Below are 24,290 nucleotides of genomic sequence, written 5' to 3'. Positions count from 1 at the left end.
CTTTGCTTTACAAAAGCTTTGCAATTTTATGAGGTCCAATTTGATACAGCTTGATCGTATAGTACAAGCCATTGGTATTCTGTTCAGGAATTTTTTCCGTGTGCCTATATGTTTGAAGCTCTTCCCCACATTCTCCTCTATAAGTTTCAGTGTCTCTGGTTTTATATGGAGGTCCTTGATCCACTTAGACTTGAGCTTTGTTCAAGGAGATAAGAATGAATCAATTCGAATTCTTCTACATGCTAACCACCAGTTAAGCCAGCACAATTGATTCCCAAAACATATGAAACTCAAGAAGAAGGAACACCAAAGTGTGGGTACTTTGGTCTTTCTTAAAAGGGGCAACAAAATACCCATGGAGGTAGTTACAAGGACAAAGTATGAAGCAGAGCCTGAAGGAATGGCCTTCCAGAGACTATACCACCTGGGGATTCATCCCAGAAACAACCATTAAAACCAGACACTATTGTGGATTCCAACAAGAGCTTGCTGACTGGAGGCTAATAGAGCTGTCTCCTGAGAGGCTCTGCCAGTGCCTAACAAATACAGAGATGGATGCTCACAGCCATCCACTGGCCAGAGCACAGGGTCCCCAATGAAGGAGCTAGAGAAAGTGCCCAAGGAGCTGAAGAGGTTTGCAGCCCCATAGGAAGAACAACAATATGAACTAACCAGTACCCCCAGAGCTTCGTGGGACTAAAAAAAACAACTAAAGAAAACACATGGTGGGACTCATGGCTCTAGCTGTATATGCTGTATATGTATTAGAGGATGGCCTAGTTGGTCATCAATGGGAGGAGAGGCCCTTGGTCCTGTAAAGGTTCTATGCCCCAGTATTGGGGAATGCTAGGGCCAGGAAGAGGGAGTGGGTGGGTTGGAGAGCAGGGGGAGGGGGGAAGGAATGGGGGTTTTCGGAGGGGAAACTAGGAAAGGGAAAAACATTTGAAATGTAAATAAAGAAATATCAAATAAGTTTTTTTTTTAAAGCCATCTCTATAGATAGGTGAATGGAAATTTTTCTCTCCTTAAAGCAAACTGTTTATTAAATTATCTATATCTATATAAGTATCTCTGTATCTCTCTCTCTCTCTCTCTCTCAGATATAACATTGGCAGACAATGTTAGCATGGAGACATACAAACTAAAGCATCATCGGAAGAGTGTGAGTGAGATGGAGAAGGGAGACAGAAGTATGTGAAAAGAAAACTGGAATATTTATCTTGAAGGAAAAGAGTCCCAAGAACAAAGTAGAGCTGCTTTAAATATTGATGGGCCATACTGTAGGCATAGACTATGTATATGTTTTATGTCAATGAGGTAGAATAAGGCCTGGTGGGTAAGAGAAACAGGCTTAACTTTTTTACTCCACAATAAAAAATTTCCAGTGATCTGCCCCATCATTCCAAGTAAAATTTTGTCAAATCTACTTCTCATTATTTTATACTTGTGTATGTTGCTAGATATCTAAATATTTGTATCTGTCTACAGCAACTGTGATGGTTAGTGTTGCTTGCCAACTTGACATAATCTAGAATCACTTGGGAAGTGAGTCTCAACTGAGGGTCTATGTAAACTGGGTTGTCCTGTGAACATGTCTATGGAATTTCTTCCTGATTATGTTAACTAGGGTAGAAAGGCCTGCCCTTTGTGGACTATACTTGAAGAGGTGGGGAAAAGCAGTCTTACCAGAACAGTTGAGACAGGATAGACTCAGGTGAAGACAGAATGAGCCACAGAATGAAAAGGAGGCAGAAGATTAGAACATACTGCCAAAGTTAGTATGAGTCTAAGCAGAGCAATTCAGGCAGAAGACAAGAGATGCTAGATTGGAAGATTACATTGAATGGAGACTAAAAGGTAGGCCTAGGAACAGTTAGAACAAAGAAATGTTCTGGGCTTAACACAAGCCTTTTATTCATGCAACTTGAGTATGGTTCTCATTTAATCCTTCCATTAGAGGAAATTTATACCTTTCTTTCTTCAGAGACTTGAAGTTCCTTTCATAGAGATCTTTTACTTCCTTAGAGACATACCAAGGTATTTTATGTTATTTGTGACTATTTTGAAGTATGTTGCTTCCCCAATTTCTTTCTCAGCCTGTTTATCCTTTGTGTAGAGAAAGGCCACTGATTTGTTTGAGTTAATTTTATATCCAGCTACTGCACAGAAGCTGTTGATCAGGATTAGGAGTTCTCTGGTGGAATTTTTAGGGTCACTTATATATACTATTGTATCATCTGCAAATAGTGATATTTTGACTACTTGCTTGCTAATTTCCAGGAGAAACAACCAACACTTCTTGTCTCCACAGACACTTGCACTCATATGCATGCCACACACATACATATAGTTATAATAAAAGTAATCTTTTCTAAAAATGGAAATGCAAGTAGTGCAGAAATCGGTATATAGAATGGGGCCATTGCTGTGCAAATTTGAGAAGTGCTTTTAAATGGAAATGTAGAAGACTTTAGAACTTTGGGCTACAAAGGCATTGAATGATGTAAGCAGAACTCAGTAGGCTGTTCTTATGGGAGGTTGAATGATAAGGATGCTGAGAAGTCTGTGAATAGTGGAGGCATGACTCAAAAGGTTTCAGAAAACAATGACACTACTGAGAACTGGAATAGGATCACTTGTGTGATATTTTGTTCAAAATACTGGCTGCTTGAGTTGGGTTAGCACTTAGTTACTTGTTGTCTGTCAATTGTATCTTGGGTATTCAGAGCTTTGTGGCTAATATCCCCTTATCAGTGAGTGCATACCATATGTGTTCTTTTGTGACTGGGCTACCTCACTCAGGATGATATTTTCTAGTTTCATCCATTTGTCCTACCAGCAATGGAGGAGTGTTCCACTTTGCCCACATCCTTACCAGCATCTGCTGTCCCCTGAGTTTTTGATTTTAGCCATTCTGACTGGTGTGAGGTGGAATCTCAGGGTTGTTTTAATTTGCATTTCCCTGATGACTAAGGATGGTGAACATTTCTTTAGGTGCTTCTCAGCCATTTGATATTCCTCAGTTGAGAATTCTCTGTTTAGCTTTGAATCCCATTTTTAAAATAGGGTTATTTGGTTCTGTGGATCTAACTTCTTGAGTTCTTTGTATATATTGGATATTAGCCCTATATCTGATGTGAGATTGGTAAAGATCTTTACCCAATCTGTTGTTTGGTGTTTTGTCCCATTTACAGCGTCCTTTGCCTTACAGAAGCTTTGCAATTTTATGGGGCCTCATTTGTGGATTCGTGATCTTACAGCAAAAGCCATTGGTGTTCTGTTTAGGAAAAATTCCCTGTGCCCATGTGTTCAAGGCTTTCCCCCAGTTTCTCTTCTATCAGATTCAGTGCATCTGGTTGTATGTGGAGGTTCTTGATCCACTTGGTCTTGAACTTTGTACAAGAAGATAGGAATAGGTTGATCTGCATTCTTCTACATGCTGACCTCCAGTTGATCCAGCACCATTTATGGAAAATGCTGTGTTTTCAAAAGGATAGACTATCCAGAGACTACCCCACCCGTGGATCTATCCCATAATCAGCCACCAAACCCAGACACTATTGCATATGTCAGCAAGATTTTGCTGAAGGGATCCCGGTATAGCTGTCTCAGTGCCTGGCAAATACAGAAGTGGATGCTCACAGTCATCTATAAGAAGGAACACAGGGCCCCCAATGGAGAAGTTAGAGAAAGCACGCAAGGAGCTGAAGGGGTCTGCAAAGCTATAGGTGGAACAACAATATGAACTAACCAGTACCCCCAGAGCTCATGTCTCTAGCTGCATATGTAGCAGAAGATGGCCTAGTCGGCCATCATTGGGAAGAGAGGCCCCTTGGTCTTGCAAACTTTATATGCCCCAGCACAGGGGAATGCCAGGGCGAAGAAGTGGGGGTGGGTGGGTAGGGGAGCAGGGCGGGGGGAGGGTATAGGGAACTTTTGGGATAGCATTTGAAATGGATGTAAAGAAAATATCTAATAAAAAATTATGGTTAAAAAAAAGAAAAGAAAAAAAAATGCTGTCTTTTTTCCACTGGATTGCTGTCGCTTCTTTGTCAAAGATCAAGTGACCATAGGTGTGTGGGTTAATTTCCAAGTCTTCAGTTCTATTCCATTGATCTTCCTGCTAGTCCCTGTACTAATACCATACAGTTTTTAGATCTATTGCTCTGTAATACAGCTTGAGGTCACAGATGGTGATTCCCCTAGATGTTATTTTATTGTTGAGAATAGTTTTTGTTATACTGCTTTTTTTGTTATTGGAAATGAATTTGCAAATTGCTCTTTCTAATTCTATAACGAATTGATTTGGAATTTTGATGTGGATTGAATTGAATCTGTAGATTGCTTTTGGCAAGATAGCCATTTTTACTATATTAATCCTGTCAATCCATGAGCATGGGAGATCTTTCGATATTCTGAGATCTAAGATTTCTTTCTTCAGAGACTTGAAGTTCTTGTCATACAGATCTATCACTTCCTTAGAGTCATGCCAAGGTATTGTGGGAAGCCACATGTGCCGCTGCAGAGTGGCAGTTGGCTACTACTGGCCACCACGCAATCAGATGAGAGACAAGTTAACCAATCAGATGAGAGACAAGTTAACCAATCAGATGTAGGCATGCAAATAAGGTGAAAAGCATAACCCAAACACAACCAATCCAGGTGTGAGACATGCTGCTCCTAGGCCTATATAAGCAGCACCAGTTCTGGGCTTGGGGTCACTTCACCTCTGCAATCAAGCTCTACCAATAAACGTGTGTGGAAGGATCCTGTTGCAGTGTTGTTCTTGCTGGCCAGTCGGGCACGTGCAAGAAGGTATTTTACATTATTTATGACTATTGTGAAGTTTGTCGTTTCCCTAACTTCTTTCTCAGCCTATTTTTCTTTTGAGTAGAGGATGACTACTTATTTGTATGAGTTGATTTTATATCCAGCCCCTTTGCTGAAGTTGTTTTTCAGGTTTAGATGTTCTCTGGTGGAATTTTTTGGGGTCACTTAAGTATACTATCTATCTATCATATCATCTGCAAATCATGACATTTTGACTTTTTCCTTTCCAATCTGTATCCCTTTGATCTCCTTTTGTTGTCTAATTGCTTTGGCTAGGACTTTGAGTACTATATTGAATAGGTCGGGAGAGAGTGGGCAGCCTTGTGTAGTTGCTGATTTCAGTGGAATTGCTTCAAGTTTGTCTTCATTTACTTTGATGTTGGCTACTGATTTGCAGTATATTGCTTTTACTGTGTTTAGTAAAAAAAAGGTCTTGGATTCCTGATCTTTCCATGACTTTTAGCATGAATGGGTGTTGAATGTTGTCAAAGGCTTTCTTAGCATCTAATGAGATGATCATGGGGTTTTTTTTTCCCCTTTGAGTTTGTTTATATAGTGGACTACATTGATGGATTTCCACATATTGAACCATCCTTGCATTCCTGGGATGAAGCCTACTTGATCATGATGGAAGATTGTTTTTTGTTTGTTTTGTTTTGTTTTTAAATTATTTTATTTTTTTAAAATTAGTTTTTAGTTAAGTATTTTCTTCATTTATATTTCAAATGCTATCCCAAAAGTCCATCAGACCCTCCCCTCACACTCTCCTACCCAGCCACTCCCACTTCATGGCCCTGGCGTTCCCCGTACTGAGGTATATAAAGTTTATAAGACCAAGGGGCATCTCTTCACAATAATGGATGATTAGGCTATCTTGTGATACATATGCAGCTAGAGAAACAAGCTCTGGGGTTACTGGTTAGTTCATATTGTTGTTCCACCTATAGGGTTGCAGACCCCTTTAGCTCCTTGGGAACTTTCTCCAGCTCCTCCATTGGGGGCCCTGTGTTCCATCCAATAGCTGACTGTGAGCATCCACTTCTGTGTTTGCCAGGCCCCGGCATAACCTCATAAGAGACAGCTATATCAGGGTCCTTTCAGCAAAATCTTGCTGGTATATGCAATGGTGTCAGTGTTTGGAGGCTGATTATGGGATGGATCCTGGGTATGGCAGTCTCTAGATGGTCCATCCTTTAGTCTCAGTTCCAAATTTTGTCTCTGTAACTCCTTCCATGGGTGTTTTCTTCCCAATTCTAAGAAGGGGCAAAGTGTCCACACTTTGGTCTTCGTTCTTCTTGAGTTTCATGTGTTTTGTAAATTATATCTTGTATCTTGGGTATTCTAAGTTTCTAGCTAATATCCACTTATCAGTGAGTACATATTGTGTGAGTTCCTTTGTCATTGGGTTACCTCACCCAGGATGATGCCCTCCAGGGCCATCCATTTGCCTAGGAATTTCATAAATTGTTTTTAATAGCTGAGTAGTACACCAATGTATAAATGTACCACATTTCCTGTATCCATTCCTCTGTTGAGGGGCATCTGGGTTCTTTCCAGCTTCTGGCTATTATAAATAAGGCTGCTATGAACATAGTGGAGCATGTGTCCTTCTTACCGGTTGGGACATATTCTGGATATATGCCCAGGAGAGGTACTGCAGGATCCTCCGGTAGTACTATGTCCAATTTTCTGAGGAACCACCAGACTGATTTCCAGAGTGGTTTTATAAGCTTACAATCCCACCAACAATGGAGGACTGTTCCTCTTTTTCCACATCCTTGCCAGCATCTGCTGTCACCTGAATTTTTTTTAAAGATTTATTTATTATTATAATACATAAGTACACTGTAGCTGTCTTCAGATGCACCAGAAGAGGGCGTCAGATCTCATTTACAGATGGTTGTGAGCCACCATATGGTTACTGGGATTTGAACTCTGCACCTTCGGAAGAGCAGTCGGTGCTCTTAACCACTGAGCCATCTCTCCAGCCCATCACCTGAATTTTTGATCTTAGCCATTCTGACTGGTGTGAGGTGGTATCTCAGGGTTGTTTTGATTTGAATTTCCCTGATGATGAAGGATGCTGAACATTTTTTCAGGTGCTTCTCAGACATTCAGTATTCCTCGGGTGAGAATTCTTTGTTTACCTCTGAGCCCCATTTTTTAATGGGGATATTTGACTTTCTAGAGTCCACCTTCTTGAGTTCTTTATATATATTGGATATTATTAGTTCCCTATCTGATTTGGTAAAGTTCCTTTCCCAATTTGTTGGTGGCCTTTTTGTCTTATGGATGGTGTCTTTTACCTTACAGAAGCTTAGTAACTTTATGAGGTCCCATTTATCGATTCTTGATCTTACAGCACAAGCCATAGCTGTTCTATTCAGGAATATTTCCCCTGTGCCCATATCTCCCAGGCTTTTTCCCACTTTCTCCTCCATAAGTTTCACTGTCTCTGGTTTTATGTGGAGTGCCTTGATCCACTAAGATTTGACCTTAGTACAAGGAGATAGGAATGGATCAATTTGCATTCTTCTGCATGATAACTGCCAGTTGTGCCATCACCATTTGTTGAAAATGCTGTCTTTTTTCCACTGGATGGTTTTAGCTCCCTTGTCAAAGCTCAAGTGACCATAGGTGTGTGGGTTCATTCCTGGGTCTTTAATTCTAGTCCTTTGGTCTACTTGTCTGTCATTATACCAGTACCATGAAGTTTTTATCACAATTGCTCTGCAGTACAGCTTTAGGTAAGGTATGGTGATTCTACCAGAAGTTCTTTTATCCTTGAGAATAGTTTTGCTATCCTAGCGTTTTTGTTATTCCAGATGAATTTGGAGATTGCCCTTTCCAATTCGTTGAAGAATTGAGTTGGAATTTTGATGGGGATTGCATTGAATCTGTAGATTGCTTTTGGCAAGATAGCCATTTTTACTATATTGATCCTGCAAATCCATGAGCATGGGAGATCTTTCCATCTTCTGAGATCTTCTTTAATTTCTTTCTTCAGAGACTTGAAGTTCTAATCATATAGATCTTTCTCTTCCTTAGAGTCACAACAAAGTATTTTATTTGTGACTATTGTGAAGGGTGTTATTTCCCTAATTTCTTCCTCAGTCTGTTTATCCTTTGTGTACAGGAAGGCCATTGACTTGTTTGAGTTAATTTTATATCCAGCTCCTTCACTGAAGCTGTTTATCAGGTTTAGGAGTTCTCTGATGGAATTTTTAGGGCCACTTGGTGGCTCACAATCATCTTTAACTCTAGTTCCAAGGTACCCAACATTCTTCTGATTTCTGAGGCTAACAAGCATGCACATGCTTGATACACATACATGCATGCAAAGCACTCATATACATAAAGTAATTAAATTTAAAAAGAAATCCTGGCTACTTTCTGTCTATGTCCTTAGAACTTGGATGGGGTTAAGTTTGAAGCTAATGGATTGATTTGTTTGGGAGAAGAAACATCAGGACAGAATGGTATTCAGGCTAGTGCTAAGAAAACAGCTGTAATTCTTAAGGACACCAGCATCACATGGGATGTGAAACCTATTTTCTTGCAAGAGGACAATAGGAATGTGTTTTCTTGGGATAAGGCCAGAGAAACTGGTACAAATGTGGCTCACAGGAGTAAAACTAGCAGCACAACTAGAAATGCTTTCTTCATCATCTTCATAGTACTGGTTTTGTAAGCAAAAAAGAGGCAAGACAAAGGGGTCATGGAGACAGCTAAGGATATAAGCTATATGGCAAGGACAGAGACCCAGCAGATAGGCCTTCAAAGGACAGTAAGTAAAACTATGAAGGTGAACTTTCAGTTGCAGCTGAGACCCAGAGACATTAGAGATGCCAGGACCATGGGATGCTCTCCAAGAGGAACTATGAATAAACCCATGGGAGTATTTGTGTGTTGAGGTGGCAGAGTTGAAGGGCTGGGACTATCCAAGCCATTTTTGGAAACTAGCCAATTGCACTATGGACCCTAAATGCTGAACATGGAGCTGTACAATTTGGCTTTTTCCTGTTTTGCTTTGATGGATTATTTAATGTCTTAGTTCTTCCTTTTAAAAACACCAAATGTTTTCTCTATGCTATTATAGGTTGGAAGTATAACTTGTTCTTTAGTTTATAGGAGTTTGCAGTTAAGGTATTAGATTTTTTTTAAGTGGTAAGTTTCGTATAGACTATATGGGATTAAAAAAAAAGAGAGAGAGACTTTGGTGGAATTAAAAGGTCTGAGTCACTAACATAAAGCATAATTAAAGACTGTGTGTGTGTTTGTGTATGTTTCGTTTCAATTCCTTTCCTTTCCTTTCCTTTTCTTTCTTCCTTTCCTTTCCTCTTACTATTTTCCTTTTTCCTTTCTGGACTAAATTCAGGACCTTGCACATCATAGGCAACCCCTTTACTACTGAGTTAAACTTCCAGTCTCTAGTCTTAATTTAACGAACATTGTTTCTTGTGTTGACACAGAACATTGATAGTTCTAAGTCAGATCTATCATGTTCAAATTTTTATATTAGTTAATTATGGAAAAAGAATGGGAAGGGTCTGTAAGAAACACTAAATACACAGACACCTTAGAACACTATGATAGTAATTTCATCAAAATAGTCAATTGTGGCCCATATTAGAGAAAAAGCAGTAAAACTGGAGAGTACAAAGAGTTAAAAATATTTTAAAATGTAAAACTCATCATGACTTAATGATTATGTGAAGACAAAATTACTATGGAAATGATAAGAACAAATCTTTAGACATGGCCAGCAACCCCAGGAGTCATTTGCTTGGTGAAGAGTGTGGTTTGGGGGATGGCAGGGCATTCTCAAGCTTTATACCTTGAGTCCCACAAAGGGAAGAGACTTCGGATGAAGCTGACTTCTGACTGGATCTGAGATGCACTTTCTACTTGAGGAGGCCTGTCTGTTGCCAGTGGGTAGGCTTGCTTTGCTGACGCCCTTTTGCTGTCAGTACAGGTTTTCATGCATGTACTTTTTCCCTTCATTTTCCAATCTGTTCTTACACTTTAAGTCTTTTTCATACGTCTCACATCTACAACAACATTTATCTTGTATGTTGTCATGTCCTGTGTTACAAACATTGAGTTCAAAGCTAAAAAATGGTTGAATCCAAGATTTCTGTGGCCTAACAGTGCTCACCACAATTGCTTCAAAACAGAAGTCAGGTGATTTGGAAAAGAGCGCATTCAGATCTGGTTGTCTGGTCCAGGTTAGTGCTTCAGCATCACTGCATGGTACCATGATAAAATAATTTAAAAAGTATAAAAAGCTTATTTTTTAAAAAGTCAGAAAGTAACTATTTTGAGCTTGTGGAACATATGGTGAATGCTGCAACTGTTTAACCCTGACTTTGAAGCACAAAAGCAACAGAAATTATACAAAAGTAAATTAACATAACCCTCTCCAGTCAGCTTTATTATGAGAGGTGGGTGGCTTACCAGTAACTGCATAAAAAAATATTCAAAATTTATGTTTAGAAGAAATATGTAGCTCAACAATTTCAAATGGGTTAAAAACATCATATGATATTCTAATATCCCACAAGAGGAAACCCTCAAGCTCTCAGTTTTTTAGTATCATAAGAAATATTAGGTTAAAATTATAAAGCACGTAATGGGTCAGTCCTGAGGTGATTCCCATAGTCCTGTTTCTCGGTCTTTCACACCATTTTAACCTTCAGTGAATGCAGTAGAACCTGTGACTTTCTACTAAGCAAGGGAATGGAGCAAAGGAGACAGGGTATCCCTTGTTTCCTAAGACTGCAACATTATCTACCTTGCTGAGAGGCATTCTCTCTTGATAGTTTTCAGGAAACTAGAAGCTATCTTGTGAAATGCCCTGTGGCTCAGAGAGCTAGCAAAGATCTGAACATTGCTGATAGGGATGTGAGCCTGGAAGCTGTTAGTCTACAGTCACATACTCAGATAAAAAAATCCAGCCATAGCCTACTGCCACTGTAGAATTCCCAGCTAAGCTGTGACTAGACCTTTGACCCACAGAAAAATGTGTGTTGTTGTAAGCTACCAAAGTTTTGTTAATTATTGGTATACAGTAATAGGTAATTAAAACAAAAATATTCTAACAACTACAGGTGGTCTTCAACTTACTGTGGTTCAACTTAATCTTCTAACTTACAATAACTCCACAGAGAAGCATCTGTACTTGTACAGCTAACTGGCCAACAACATATGTTACTTCTACAAGTAAAATCATGTAATATGGGACACTTTTAAAAACAATATTCACAATGTAACATATTTTGATTAATGACAACTTGTATAAAAGCCTGTCTTGATAATCAGCATCTCTACAAACAGATGAAGATTTCTGCTAACATCATCTGCTAACACTTTCACTTTTCAGTTGTTGCAAATGTCCCTGAGTAGTAAATGGTGTGAAGCGATTTCAGTACAAATCATCTTGAAACCTGTCTGCGTACTGTTATGGGTTGGTTTGAAACATTCCCTCACATGTCATATATCATAGGCTTGGTCCTCAATGTAGTGGTGTTCAGACATGAAGCCTTTGGAAGGCAATTAAACAACAAGGGCTCTGCATCTTCAACATATCAATCCCCGGATGGACCCACAGTTGTATGGACTATCAGGAGATCTGATATGTGGATCTCACTGGAGGAAGGTCCAATGCTTGTGTGTGAAAGACATATTGTGCTGTGCCTCCTCCTTTCCATTTCCTGGCTCCAGTAGGATGAACAAGCTCCTCTGCTGTATCATCTCACTGACACTGAATTCTGCCTCACTTCAGGTCCACTTCAAAGGAGTCAGCTGACCATGTGCTGAACACATTGAAACTATGAGCCAAAATAAAGCTTTCTTCCTAATTAGTTGATTTTTCTCAGCTGTTTTAACAGAATCAAGCTTGTATTATGAAATTTACCTTTTGTGGTTTACTCCTCATAGGATGGCCGTTCATACATTCCTATTTAGGTACTTTGCAATATTCTGAAGGCAGAGACTATTTTGGAGTTTTGTAGTAGCACTCACTTTTTCTAGTTTCCATAGTTACACTTTATTTGAAACTATAAATATATTGCTTTGAAAAGGTACAAGTCACGCATACAACTGCTTTGATAATTAAAGAATAATCTGGTTCATGAGAGAATGGTTTATCAATTCACAATAGAGACAGGAGAAGACTCAGAGGACAGTGTACCTGCCACATATGCAGGGAGATCTGAGTTGGGAGCCTTGGCACCCATACAAAAAATCCAGTTGTAGTGATATTCATTTGTAACCCTACTCCTGGGTGTGAAACAGCAATCAATGGTCAGGAACATAACTAACTGTGAGCTTCAAGTTCAATGAAGAAACAGTATTTTAAAATATAATGTGGAGAGGAACCAGAGAGACAGCTCAGAGGTTAAAACCACTTGCTCCCCCTTCCAGAGGTAGATTACCAAAACACAACCATCCGCAATTCCAGTTCTAGGGACTCTCACACACTTTTCTATATCCTCAAGCACTGCATAAAAATGGGGCACCACAGACATACGTGCAGGCAAACAGCCCTATACATAATGCAAAAACACAGTAAAAAATAACATTGAGGATAATCAAATCAGACACCTGAAATAGACCTCCACACTGCTCCCCAGGCATGTACACACATACATGCACATTTGCACCCACATGTGTATGTATGTAAATAACTAAAATATACTTGTACTGGCTGGTCCCAAACTCAAGGGATCCACCTGCCGAGGCTTCCAGAGTGATGGGGTAAAAGGTATATGCCACCATGCCTGACAAGATTTTAGCATTTTAAACAGAAATGTTCTGCTATAATAGAGAAATATTGACCATGTAAAATATGAACTTTTACCAATCTGTAACTGTGTCTTCATTGTACACTAAGTAAAATCCTTCACATTTAGAATTTTGAAACCTCAGTTTAGAAAACCCAACATATATATATATATATATATATATATATGTGTGTGTGTGTGTGTGTGTGTGTGTGTGTGTGTGTGTGTTTCATCATTCCTCAAAGAGATATAACTCCTATCCCACTGTTTACGGCTGTTAAATAAGGCATTCAAGAAAGCTACAGGATAGTGTCTAGGTTGGAATCTGTGGTCTTCTAGAAATTGGACTATGTTTATCTAGGTTCTTCTGTATTTTGATGTTTCTAGAAACCAGCTGTTTGTTATTTTGGTGGGTTGCCCTTTACTTGTGACTTATGGTTTTTGAGAGGTTTTTGTTTTGTTTCGTTTCTTGTTTTTTTTTTTTCTTACAGTTTTTTTTTAAATTTATTTTTTATTAGGTATTTTCCTCGTTTACATTTTCAATGCTATCCCAAAAGTCCCCCATACCCACCCCCCCCAATCCCCTACCCACCCACTACCCCTTTTTGGCCCTGGGGTTCCCCTGTACTGGGGCATATAAAGTTTGCAAGTCCAATGGGCCTCTCTTTGCAGTGATGGCCGACTAGGCCATCTTTTGATACATATGCAGTTAGAGACAAGAGCTCCGGGGTACTGGTTAGTTCATATTGTTGTTCCACCTAAAGGGTTGCAGTTCCCTTTAGCTCCTTGGGTAATTTCTCTAGCTCCTCCATTGGGGGCCGTGTGATCCATCCAATAGCTGACTATGATCATCCACTTCTGTGTTTGCTAGGCCCGGGCATAGTCTCACAAGAGACAGCTATATCTGGGTCCTTTCAGCAAAATCTTGCTAGTGTATGCAATGATGTCAGCGTTTGGAAGCTGATTATGGGATGGATCCCTGCATATGGCAATCACTAGATGGTCCATCCTTTCGTCACAACTCCAAATTTTGTCTCTGTAACTCCTTCCATGGGTGTTTTGTTCCCATTTCTAAGAAGGGGCAAAGTGTCCACACTTTGGTCTTCGTTCTTCTTCTTGAATTTCATGTGTTTAGCAAATTGTATCTTATATCTTGGGTATCCTAAGTTTCTGGGCTAATATCCACTATCAGTGAGTACATATTGTGTGAGTTCCTTTGTGATTGTGTTACCTCACTCAGGATGATGCCCTCCAGGCCCACCCATTTGCCTAGGAATTTCATAAATTCATTCTTTTTAATAGCTGAGTAGTACTCCATTGTGTAAATGTACCACATTTTCTGTATCCATTCCTCTGTTGAGGGGCATCTGGGTTCTTTCCAGCTTCTGGCTATTATAAATAAGGCTGCTATGAACATAGTGGAGCATGTGTCCTTCTTACCGGTTGGGACATCTTCTGGATATATGCCCAGGAGAGGTATTGCTGGATCCTCCGGCAGTACTATGTCCAATTTTCTGAGAAACCGCCAGACTGATTTCCAGAGTGGTTGTACAAGCTTGCAATCCCACCAACAATGGAGGAGTGTTCCTCTTTCTCCACATCCTCGCCAGCATCTGCTGTCACCTGAATTTTTGATCTTAGCCATTCTGACTGGAGTGAAGTGGGATCTCAGGGTTGTTTTGATTTGCATTTCCCTGATGACTAAGGATGTTGAACATTTTTTCAGGTGCTTCTCAGCCATTCGGTATTCCTCAGGTGAGAATTCTTTGTTCAGCTCTGAGCCCCATTTTTTAATGGGGTTATTTGATTTTCTGGAGTCCACCTTCTTGAGTTCTTTATATATATTGGATATTAGTCCCCTATCCGATTTGGGATAGGTAAAGATCCTTTCCCAATCTGTTGGTGGCCTTTTTGTCTTATTGACGGTGTCTTTTGCCTTGCAGAAGCTTTGCAAATTTATGAGGTCCCATTTATCGATTCTCGATCTTACAGCACAAGCCATTGCTGTTCTATTCAGGAATTTTTCCCCTGTACCCATATCTTCGAGGCTTTTCCTTACTTTCTCCTCTATAAGTTTCAGTGTCTCTGGTTTTATGTGGAGTTCCTTAATCCACTTAGATTTGACCTTAGTATAAGGAGATAGAAATGGATCAATTCGCATTTTTCTACATGATAACCTCCAGTTGAGCCAGCACCATTTGTTGAAAATGCTGTCTTTTTTCCACTGGTTGGTTTTAGCTCCCTTGTCAAAGATCAAGTGACCATAGGTGTGTGGGTTCATCTCTGGGTCTTCAATTTTGTTCCATTGGTCTACTTGTCTGTCACTATACCAATACCACATCAGAGGCTCTGTGGCTCTCGCCTGTTCCAGAGACTGCTGGCCTTTGTATTCCACACTCTCACCTGTGCAGACTGCCCTCCGAGGAGTCCCGGAACTAAGCTGGCTCCCGTGGAACCTGAGGCAGAAGCCTCTCAGGCCGGTCGGACACCTGTGCTCTGACCAGAAAGGTGGCCGGTTGTCTTCTTACAGTTTTTAATAACTTCTTTTTACACCGTTTTTAAACAATAACTGTGAAGTTTCTTTCCTGTCTCTTTGGTGTTCTATGTGCTTCCTGTATCTATATGTCTTCCCTTAATTTAGAGTTTTCCCTATGATACTGCTGACAATCTAGTCTTTGCTAATGACTCTGGACGCTTCATCTTCTATGCCTATAATTCAAGGATTTGCTGTCTCAAAGTTCCTGCATGTCCCTTCCATTTTTTTCTATATTTATTTATTTTTCTATAATCTTTACAAGTGTTATCCAGTTCCTATACTCTATCTTCAAATCCTGATTGTCTATTTTCTACTTGACCCAACATTCCCAAAATAATATAGGCTACTGCTATTACTCTTAGTTGCCTACAACTAGTTATCTTATTGCTGAAGATGCCATAGTTTCTGCCTGACACTTGGAGGAATCAGCATCTTCCTCCCTGAAGACTGGCTCTCTATTTTCTCCTAAAAACCAAGCTGCTAATAGAGAAAAACCATCAAGAGCCTTATCCAGCTGCATAATCTACAAAACACAACAATGACCAATCCAGCATGATATTCCCAACGGTCCAATAGTGGCACATCCATCTTGGGAGTAACCAACATTTGTGTAATTGGGCTTATGGCCTGCTCAGCAGGAGGGAATTCATTCCTGACACAGTAAATTTCGCCAACTAGTCGTGTCTGGTGAGGTCATGGATCCTAGAGGAGAATCTACAACTGCCACTTTCCTAAACCACTATAATTTCTAACTGCATTCTAAATATATTTTAAATTTTTGTATATTTTATGTATGTGTGTTTAGCCTACATACATGTCAGTGTAGCACTTGCATAGTCAACTGATGTTTGTGGGCCACTGTGTCAGGGCTGGGAATAGAACTTGGGTCTTCAGAAAGAATCATCAGTGCTCTTAACAGCCAGGCCATCTCTCTAGTCCCTAAGTACTTATTTTTATACCTAGAGATAAGTATATCTCTTATTCCCGATCAAATAAGTTTCTTCTTGGAGCAAATAGAGACTACTACACAAACTCACAAATATAAGAGAACTACTGACCATGGGGGCATCCAACCTCAACTAATATATCTACAGCACAAACCCTATACTTAAGGCTCAGAGAACACTGTAAAAGAAAAGGTGGAAAGACCAGAAAAAACAAGGAACCAGTACATCTGCTAAAGTCTCAGAATATAGACTCTTCTATGTCTGACAGAGAAGTTGCACCCATGTAGTTTTAACAAAATGGTTTCCTAAACAAGACCAGTCAGTTGACATGCCAATGTGGATGAGTGAAATTTTACAACTCTCCACTCCTATATTGAAGAACTATAGGCAATCAACAGCTGCTAAGAGATGGAGATTCAGTCTTCTCTAGAGGTAAGCCCTTTGTAATCTAGTTCCAAATGATCAGCTCTAAACACACATTCACTCTCTCACACACATAATTTCAAATGATCAGCTCAAAACACACACAGACACACACACAAATGATGGTTTGTATATGCCTGGCCCAGGAAGTAGCAAATTAGGAGGTGTGGTCTTATTGGATCAGGTGTGTCACTGTGGGCATGGGCTTTAATACCCTCATCCTAGCTGCATGGAAGCAAGTCTTCTCCTAGTGGCCTTGAGATGAAGATGTAGAACTCTCAGCTCTTTCTGCATCACGCCTGCCTGGACTCTGCCATACCTTGATGATAATGTCATCAACCTCTAAACCTGTAAGCAGCCCAATTAAATGGTGTCCTTATAAGAGTTGCCTTGGTTATGGTGTCTATTCACAGTAGTAAAACCCTAACTAAGAGAGAGAGAGAGAAAAAGAGAGAGATACACATATATATGTGTGTAACAATTATTGAAGAGGTCATAATTTGAGAGAAAGTAGACATAAGAGGAGCTGAATAGGGTAGAGAGAAAAGTGAGCATGAGGTAAATGCAAAATACTTAAGCATGAAATTCTCAAAACAATTAAATATTAAAAATGTCTCACTCAAAAACCAAATTTATGTTTCTAGACTTACAGTGAAATTCTAATGCTGGCGTTCTTATTATCTATGTGAAAGTGGAAGTTACTCTGCCCCACAAATCTCATTTTATGAGTGAAATACAGATACTATGAATTTAACAGATCATATTAAGTAAAGAAAGAAGCATCTATAAAGTACTTTACATAATACATGACCTACAGCAAGACCCAAATGATGGACAATTCTCCAACTAGTAGCATTATCCTTCAGTGATTAAGCAGAGATAGGTAATGAGATGTTAGAGATAACTTTGAATTTTCCAGGGTTTTAGCTTCACTAGGTAAATGCTGTATGTATGTGAAAATTTAAGGACCATCACTTTGTAATATAATCCCTCTTAGAGAAAATCTTCCAAAAACATTTGTAACAGTCCCTTGCTATGTAAAAAAAAAAAAAAAATCTATTAACATACTTTTATTGGTGCTGGTACTAATAAATGTCTAGATCATTATATCTCATAGTCTCAGTTTCCTGACTATAGGTCTTATTAAACAAGAACTCTTCTATAAGTTTTAGGCAATGAAAGAGAAATGCCACCCCATGAGGTGTCTCAAGAAGACATGGGGAGAACAAGGAGTCATCCTATGTCTCACAGATAGGTAACCAAATGATTCCCATTTAGATTAGGGACATTTTGAGCTGCTAAAATAGGTATTTTCAATTTTAATTGGGTCATGCAAAAATGTAGACTAGCTGATTGAAGACTAAACTAGAAACAGTAGATATGTTGCAAGCAAATAGGTTAAGCATTAATAAGAGAGAGCTTTCACTGTGGAAAATAGGGGGCTTACTATAATTTAAAGACTATGATCTATGCTGGAATATGCCGTAATGGGCTGTATATTTTAATAAGAACTATAATCATTTTAAAAATGGACAAACATCTGGCCTACTTTGCCATTTTTCATTCAATAAAATAACAAAATCTATGCAATGTATTACACATCTATACACACATTTATAGTATACACATTAATTCTTCCATTTCTCCAGCTCAATCGCTAAAATTCACCTCTTAATATTGAGAATTTATAGTTTCAAAAAAAGCAACTGAAACTTCACTTTAAAGTTAATTAAATTTAAAACAGAGCACAGTGAAGAGTAAACATTTTAAATGTCAGGAAGTACATTTTCAGATATGTCTGTCCATCTCAATTTTGAATTTAAAAAGTATTGGATAAGTTCCAATGTGACTTTACATCTGTGGAAAGCTCATCATTGAAATATCCAGTTTCAGAGTGAGAAACTCATAAAGTCATTAAGAACAGACAGACCTGGCTGGAAGGATCACATGTGTTTTATACTAACCAATCAGAAGAAGTGTTCCAACAGCTAACCCTCCACCTGAAAATGACAGAGAAGAAGAATTAATCACTAACTTTTGAGTTAGATTTCATCAAGAACAGGGATCTCAATAACATTGGAAGCTGCTGCTGTAAACAATATTTGAATTACTTTTGCATAGTGTGCTCAGTGGCTTATTAATATATTTACATGTTAGCAGAGTTACTTACTATACATATTTACTTTCACAATTTGTTATAGTGTCCCCTTTCCTCCTGACATAACCAGGAGGCACTCAATACAGCTGTGATTAAACACCGCAATATTATATTTAACACTTGCTAGTAAATTAACAAGACCATGTCATGTATACAGAGAATGCTAAAAGTTCTACTTTCAAATTGAGTAAGTCTCATAGGAACTAAGAATTCTAATTATTTTTTAGAAAACATTATATCCAAAGTCTAGAAATGTTTAAATATAAAATTAATTTTTGTCAATTCAAATAAAAAGGAAAAATAAAAAATATATTTTCATCAATATTAGAATGTGTTCTTTTAAGTATTTTAACTAGGCTAATATCATGAATATATACTTCAAATGGTGAGTCATTAAAATTAACTTTTAAGATACTGGAACTATGCTAAAGAGGTAAGGGAGTCCACTATGAATATATTGCTGTTCGTCTCATTTGTAAAAGAATTAATACTTGGAATTAATGACTCAAAAATAACAAATACACTTTAAAAAGATATCCAAAGAATTCCTACAAATATATCTGTTGTATTATTCTAAATGTATTCAAAGCTGTTGGACAACTGAAGACAGCGTTCTTGGGAAGGTTGGTTTTAAGGTTCATGGTGGGATGAGGCAGTATTTCCCTTTGCAATGAAGTAGCATGGAAAACACAGCATGCTCAGTAAGAGATGCTTTTGCTATTTCTGCAATTCTTTTCATAGCAGAACACACCACTAAGGATGTATTATTACTTGGTAAGTCGTGGTGACTGTAGCAGTAACCAAGGAACTCGCTAAGCAAAGCAGCATATACACCTGACAAGGGGGGGAGGTTGTTTTCTGGAAAAATGATCTAAACAATGCTCTTCTGATGCTAATTCAGGAAAATGTCACTCAAAATTATAAATCTGGGTGGGGGGAGGGTATGGGGGACTTTTGGGATAGCACTAGAAATGTAAATGAAGAAAATACCTAATTAAAAAAAATCCTTTTATTTTTAAAAAATCTTATGTTTATGAAAATCCTAATTCTTGGAAACTTTGGACAGTCCTGATGATACTATCAATAGGGATAAACTTAATGACTTTTGACAGTCAAGTTAATATCTTATTAGGATTTCCCTTACAAAAATGCAAGTTGTTTTCTTTTTTCCCTAATGAGCTACAGTATGTAATTCACTTTAACTTTAGACCTGTGAGAATAACAGGGGTTCTATAGGAGTCCCTGAAAATGCTACAGCCAGAAGAGAAATGAACTGTAAGAGGCAACAAGGAAACCTGGTTCATCATGATTTGCTTAGCCAGGGTGGGTCACCAGAGTCTGACACCAGGCAGTTTATTTTAGACATATTCAAGTATAGTATAATTTTCTAAGAGTGTTTCCTTGTAACATTTGTCTCAGGTCCAGGTCTACAATAAAGCTTAAGGTGTGACCACATCAAAACTCTCTTGCAAATTATATGTGACACTACCTCTATTGTGAAGATGGGTTCTATAGCTTTAAGAACCTAAGATATGGAGTGGTCTCTGACCTAGACAGCAGAGAGGTCAGCTAGCTAGAAAGTGATGATGTAGATAAAACTACACAGTGGTGCCCTAGCCAGAGTGATTACTATAAAAAGGTTGGGTGATTTTTCTGGTCTACCTCTCTAAGCTTTTCTTCCTTATATAATTTTCAGTGGAATAGAAGGTAAAGGCGCAGAAAGTAAAGTTGCTCAGTAGGCAGAGGACCATTTGACGTCTTCCTTACGGATGGTTTTTATTGACTGAGAAGCAATGCTCAATATACAGGTCTAGGGAGGAAGGATTTAGGATAAGCATAATAATCACAGATTACCAGGCTGTTAATGACATCTACTCACAGCCTTCTGGGTGAGAAACAGCCCTTCCTTGAAGAGACAAATCTACATGCTTAACATTCTTGGTTTCTCTAGTGCTTCCTGTAAGCATGAGGACATTATGATCCCTACAGGGTTCATTGTGAAGATTGCTCCATATGGAATAAGTTTATTGGTCATATAAACTTAAGGGTTTTTATATTATATTATTATTATTATTGTTATTATTATTATTTTGAGACAGGGTTTCTCTGTGTAACCTTAGCTGTCCTAGTACTAGCACTATAAACCAGGCTGGCCTTGAACTCAGAGAGCTACCTCTGCCTCCTGAGTGCTAGGATAAAAGATGTGTTCCACTATCACCTGGCATAAACTTAAAGTTTTAAAATAAAGCTTTTGCTGTGCATGGTAGCATATGCTTCTAATCCCAGTACTTGGGAGGCTGAGGCAGGATTCCCAGAAGTTTAAAGTCAGCCTGGGCTAGAGATTCTGTCTCAAAAACAAATCAAAAAACAAAATAAATTTAAGGAGACAAAAACTTCACGATCTTTTTTCAAAATACCCTGGAGTAAAGTATTTGTATACATCTTTCTTGATACACTAAAGTTGTAGATGGAATTTAACCCAAAGCTTGAGTCAATATATAGTCAAGACTCCTCCAAAATAAATAAATAGACAGATAAATGAAGTATCCTTAACTATCAAATTAATACTGCTCATCAAATTAGATTGTGGGGATATTGTTAATTTGTTTATGTCTTAAGTTATCTAGTATTCTGGCCTAGGATTAAGACAATTGCTGACTGGGCAAATATGGAAACCAGAGCTATGAATAGGGGTAATGGTTCTGGAGATTAAATCATATGAAATAGCTTTACATAATAATAGAAAGAAGATATATTTTCTTTAATTGTATAGCTACCTAAAATATAATAAAAACTGTCAAATACACAGCCCAAGCTTAATGTATATCATTACACTACAGGTGACAATGTACTGAACAAATAACTTGATTTATTATTTAATATCAGTTTTGGAATCAGTGGCTACTACAACAAGCTTCTCCAAAGAATTTTTGCTAGACTTTATTTAGCACAAACCCAACTACTGTTCAAACTGCCCAAACTGAATAAACTCTGAACAAGAGAGTAGGGGTAATGAGCCAAATACTCGAAGTCAGGCTTCCTTTAAGAACGTCTCAAGACTGCCTACAGTTTTTCCTTGGAAATTCCTGAAGTATCTATCCAGCCAGGTTCTTTTCCTTTTCTAAAATGTATGTTATTTACCTATAGTGGCCTCAAATAACAATATAAATGCCCTGAAAGAGACAAAGTTGAAAGCCTGGACTACTGGACTGGATACATAGATCAGTGGTTAAAAGCACTTGCTGCTTTTGTAGAGAATCCAAATTCCATTCCGAGAACGCACATAAGGCCACCTACAACCACCTGTAACTCCAGCTCCAGGAGATCCCTATGGTCTCTTCTGGCCTCTGGGGATACCTGTACTCATGCAGAAGTCCACACACATACATAATGAAATCCCCTAGACTCAGAAAGTCTAAATGAAAAATTGTAAAACTGAAACATTGCCAATTTAAGAAATATATATGAAAATCCAATAATAAAATGACTGGATCATGGTCTTTAAAATGCTGAAAAGGAGAATTTTCAAATTTGTAAGATATTTTGAGATAAGCAACAAAGGTAATGAATTACCAAATAGCTAACATTCAATCAGTCTATATGCTGGATTTCAAATATATTTGCAATTATGTTTAAAATTACCCTAATATCAGGTGGCAGCAGGAATGGTTCACTGTACCACAGAGTGGGTATAATGCAATATTACTTGTTATTCGGCCACAACGTCACAACATTCTTAATATTCCACTATTATTACATTTTATCACAATAGGGTCATACTAGGCTTGCCACAATCTGAATCAAATAACGTTTGAAAGTAACAACCCGGGTTATGAGATGCTTGTGGTTATCTGAATATACATAAGCAACAGATGGTTCACATCCAAACATTTTAATGAAAAACAAATGTAAACTTTTTGCTTCAGGAGACACATAGGACAAGAAATCAAGTTACAAAATGTCATTAAGAAGTTAATAACGTCTTAATGTTCAAGTTAACAACTGAAATACATCTGGGTATATTTATTATTCCAAATATAGTAGCTCCTATTATTACAGCCATCTGAATCTCTATATATTTTGCAAATCAACTGCGATAATGCAAAACATACATTTCAGCAATTGCTACTATTTTAATTTTCTTAGTGAACACTAATTTTTACCATGTTAGACTCAAATACTAAACTCCTCCACTCTTCAAGCATCTCTGCAAATTTCAAAATGATTGTTCAAGCATACGTCTCCATAGAAACACAGATGAAAAGGTGCCCTCAGTTCTTTTTGGCAGGTGTGAAAAGGCTATAGTTAAATATTTAATCTTAAATTCAGTAAACTATCAAAACTCCCTGAAAATAGTTCTTGAAAATTAGCAATAGCCCTGGTGTAAGTTCTGAGATGATTAAATATGAAGCTAAACATGAGCTCTGATGGTCTGGAGTTTGGGGACTACTCATACCATTACATTTCTGAATCAATTTTTGGAGCTCAAATGCCAAACTCCACTTTTCATACTTCACTATTTCCTGTTTAGGCTTTTTTCTTCTTCTTTCAATCAAGACCTTATTAAGAACTTACTGAGTGCCAGGCTCTGGTCTAGGCACATTTTACTATTTGTAATGAGGAAATGAAGGGACAATACTGAAAATGCAGTCCTTCTGCTTGATGAGTTTGATTACTATCAACTGCATAAAGGCACCTACCCCTATTTAATTAAGAATACAGACATTTAAGAGGTAGAAAAGATAGGTTAGTCTGTTAGGAAAGATCTGCTGTTACTAAATCTTACAGATTAGTTTCTTTCTGGGTGAGAGTTCACTAAAACTGGCAAACTTTTCTAAGCTTTGGGTTCAAAACTAGGATAACTGAGGCCAAACAGGAAAAAAAGTGAAATACACATTTACTGACTATGCATTTTGCATCATGTTTGCAGTATCATACAACTGAGTGGGTTTGAAACAATTATGTCAAACGACTGTAAATCTATGTAGAAAACAATCAAGGTACATTTAGGACATGAAATCATAGAATCAAGAAACCACGCTGTTCCTGATGCATTGTCTTGTTGTTCCTTGTCTTGTGACTTTCCTTTTTGCTAAACTCACTTGAAAAGCCTGGAGCAGAACCCAGAGAAAATGTCAAGTGAAGAACAAGAATAAGCAATGGTAAATGCAATATGCAAATGCACCAGGTTTAAAGGAAATATAAAAAACACTATGAAAAAGGGTTACAAAATGTAAACACACGTTTCCATGAAGCAGCAGTCAGACAGAAATGTAGCCTGTCCTACTAACCTAACTAATCAATCCTTTCAACAAATCAGTTCTATGAAACAAGTATACTCTTCAGTAGGCTTTGCATTAAAGATTCCAGAGATGCTGGGCAGTGGTGGCGCACGCCTTTAATCCCAGCACTTGGGAGGCAGAGGCAGGTGGGTTTCTGAGTTCAAGGCCAGCCTGGTCTACAAAGTGAGTTCCAGGACAGCCAGGGCTACAGAGAGAAACCCTGTCTCGAACCCCCCCTCCCCAAAACAAAACAAACAAACAAAACCAAAAAATTCCAGAGATGATAAGAACATATTTAAGAAACTCGGGTGGCAGGGGTCCATCCCATAA

General features: G+C 38.3%; 1 protein-coding gene across 3 annotated transcripts in view; it reads right to left on the bottom strand.

Moving 5' to 3' along the window:
- Elp4 (elongator acetyltransferase complex subunit 4) overlaps positions 1-24,290 on the bottom strand; it is a 224,480-nt gene that overhangs the window by 198,859 nt on the left and 1,331 nt on the right. For all 3 annotated transcript variants that reach the window (XM_021154303.3, XM_029471291.2, XM_029471298.2), the window contains exon 2: positions 18,485-18,520. In XM_021154303.3, coding sequence (XP_021009962.2) covers positions 18,485-18,520 — 36 coding nt within the window. The remainder of the gene's footprint in view (positions 1-18,484; positions 18,521-24,290) is intronic.

Source organism: Mus caroli, unplaced genomic scaffold, assembly GCF_978045245.1.
Source record: "Mus caroli unplaced genomic scaffold, Mus_caroli_1 scaffold_2, whole genome shotgun sequence".
Taxonomy (NCBI): Eukaryota; Metazoa; Chordata; class Mammalia; order Rodentia; family Muridae; genus Mus; species Mus caroli.
This window is presented reverse-complemented; position numbering and strand designations above follow the sequence as displayed.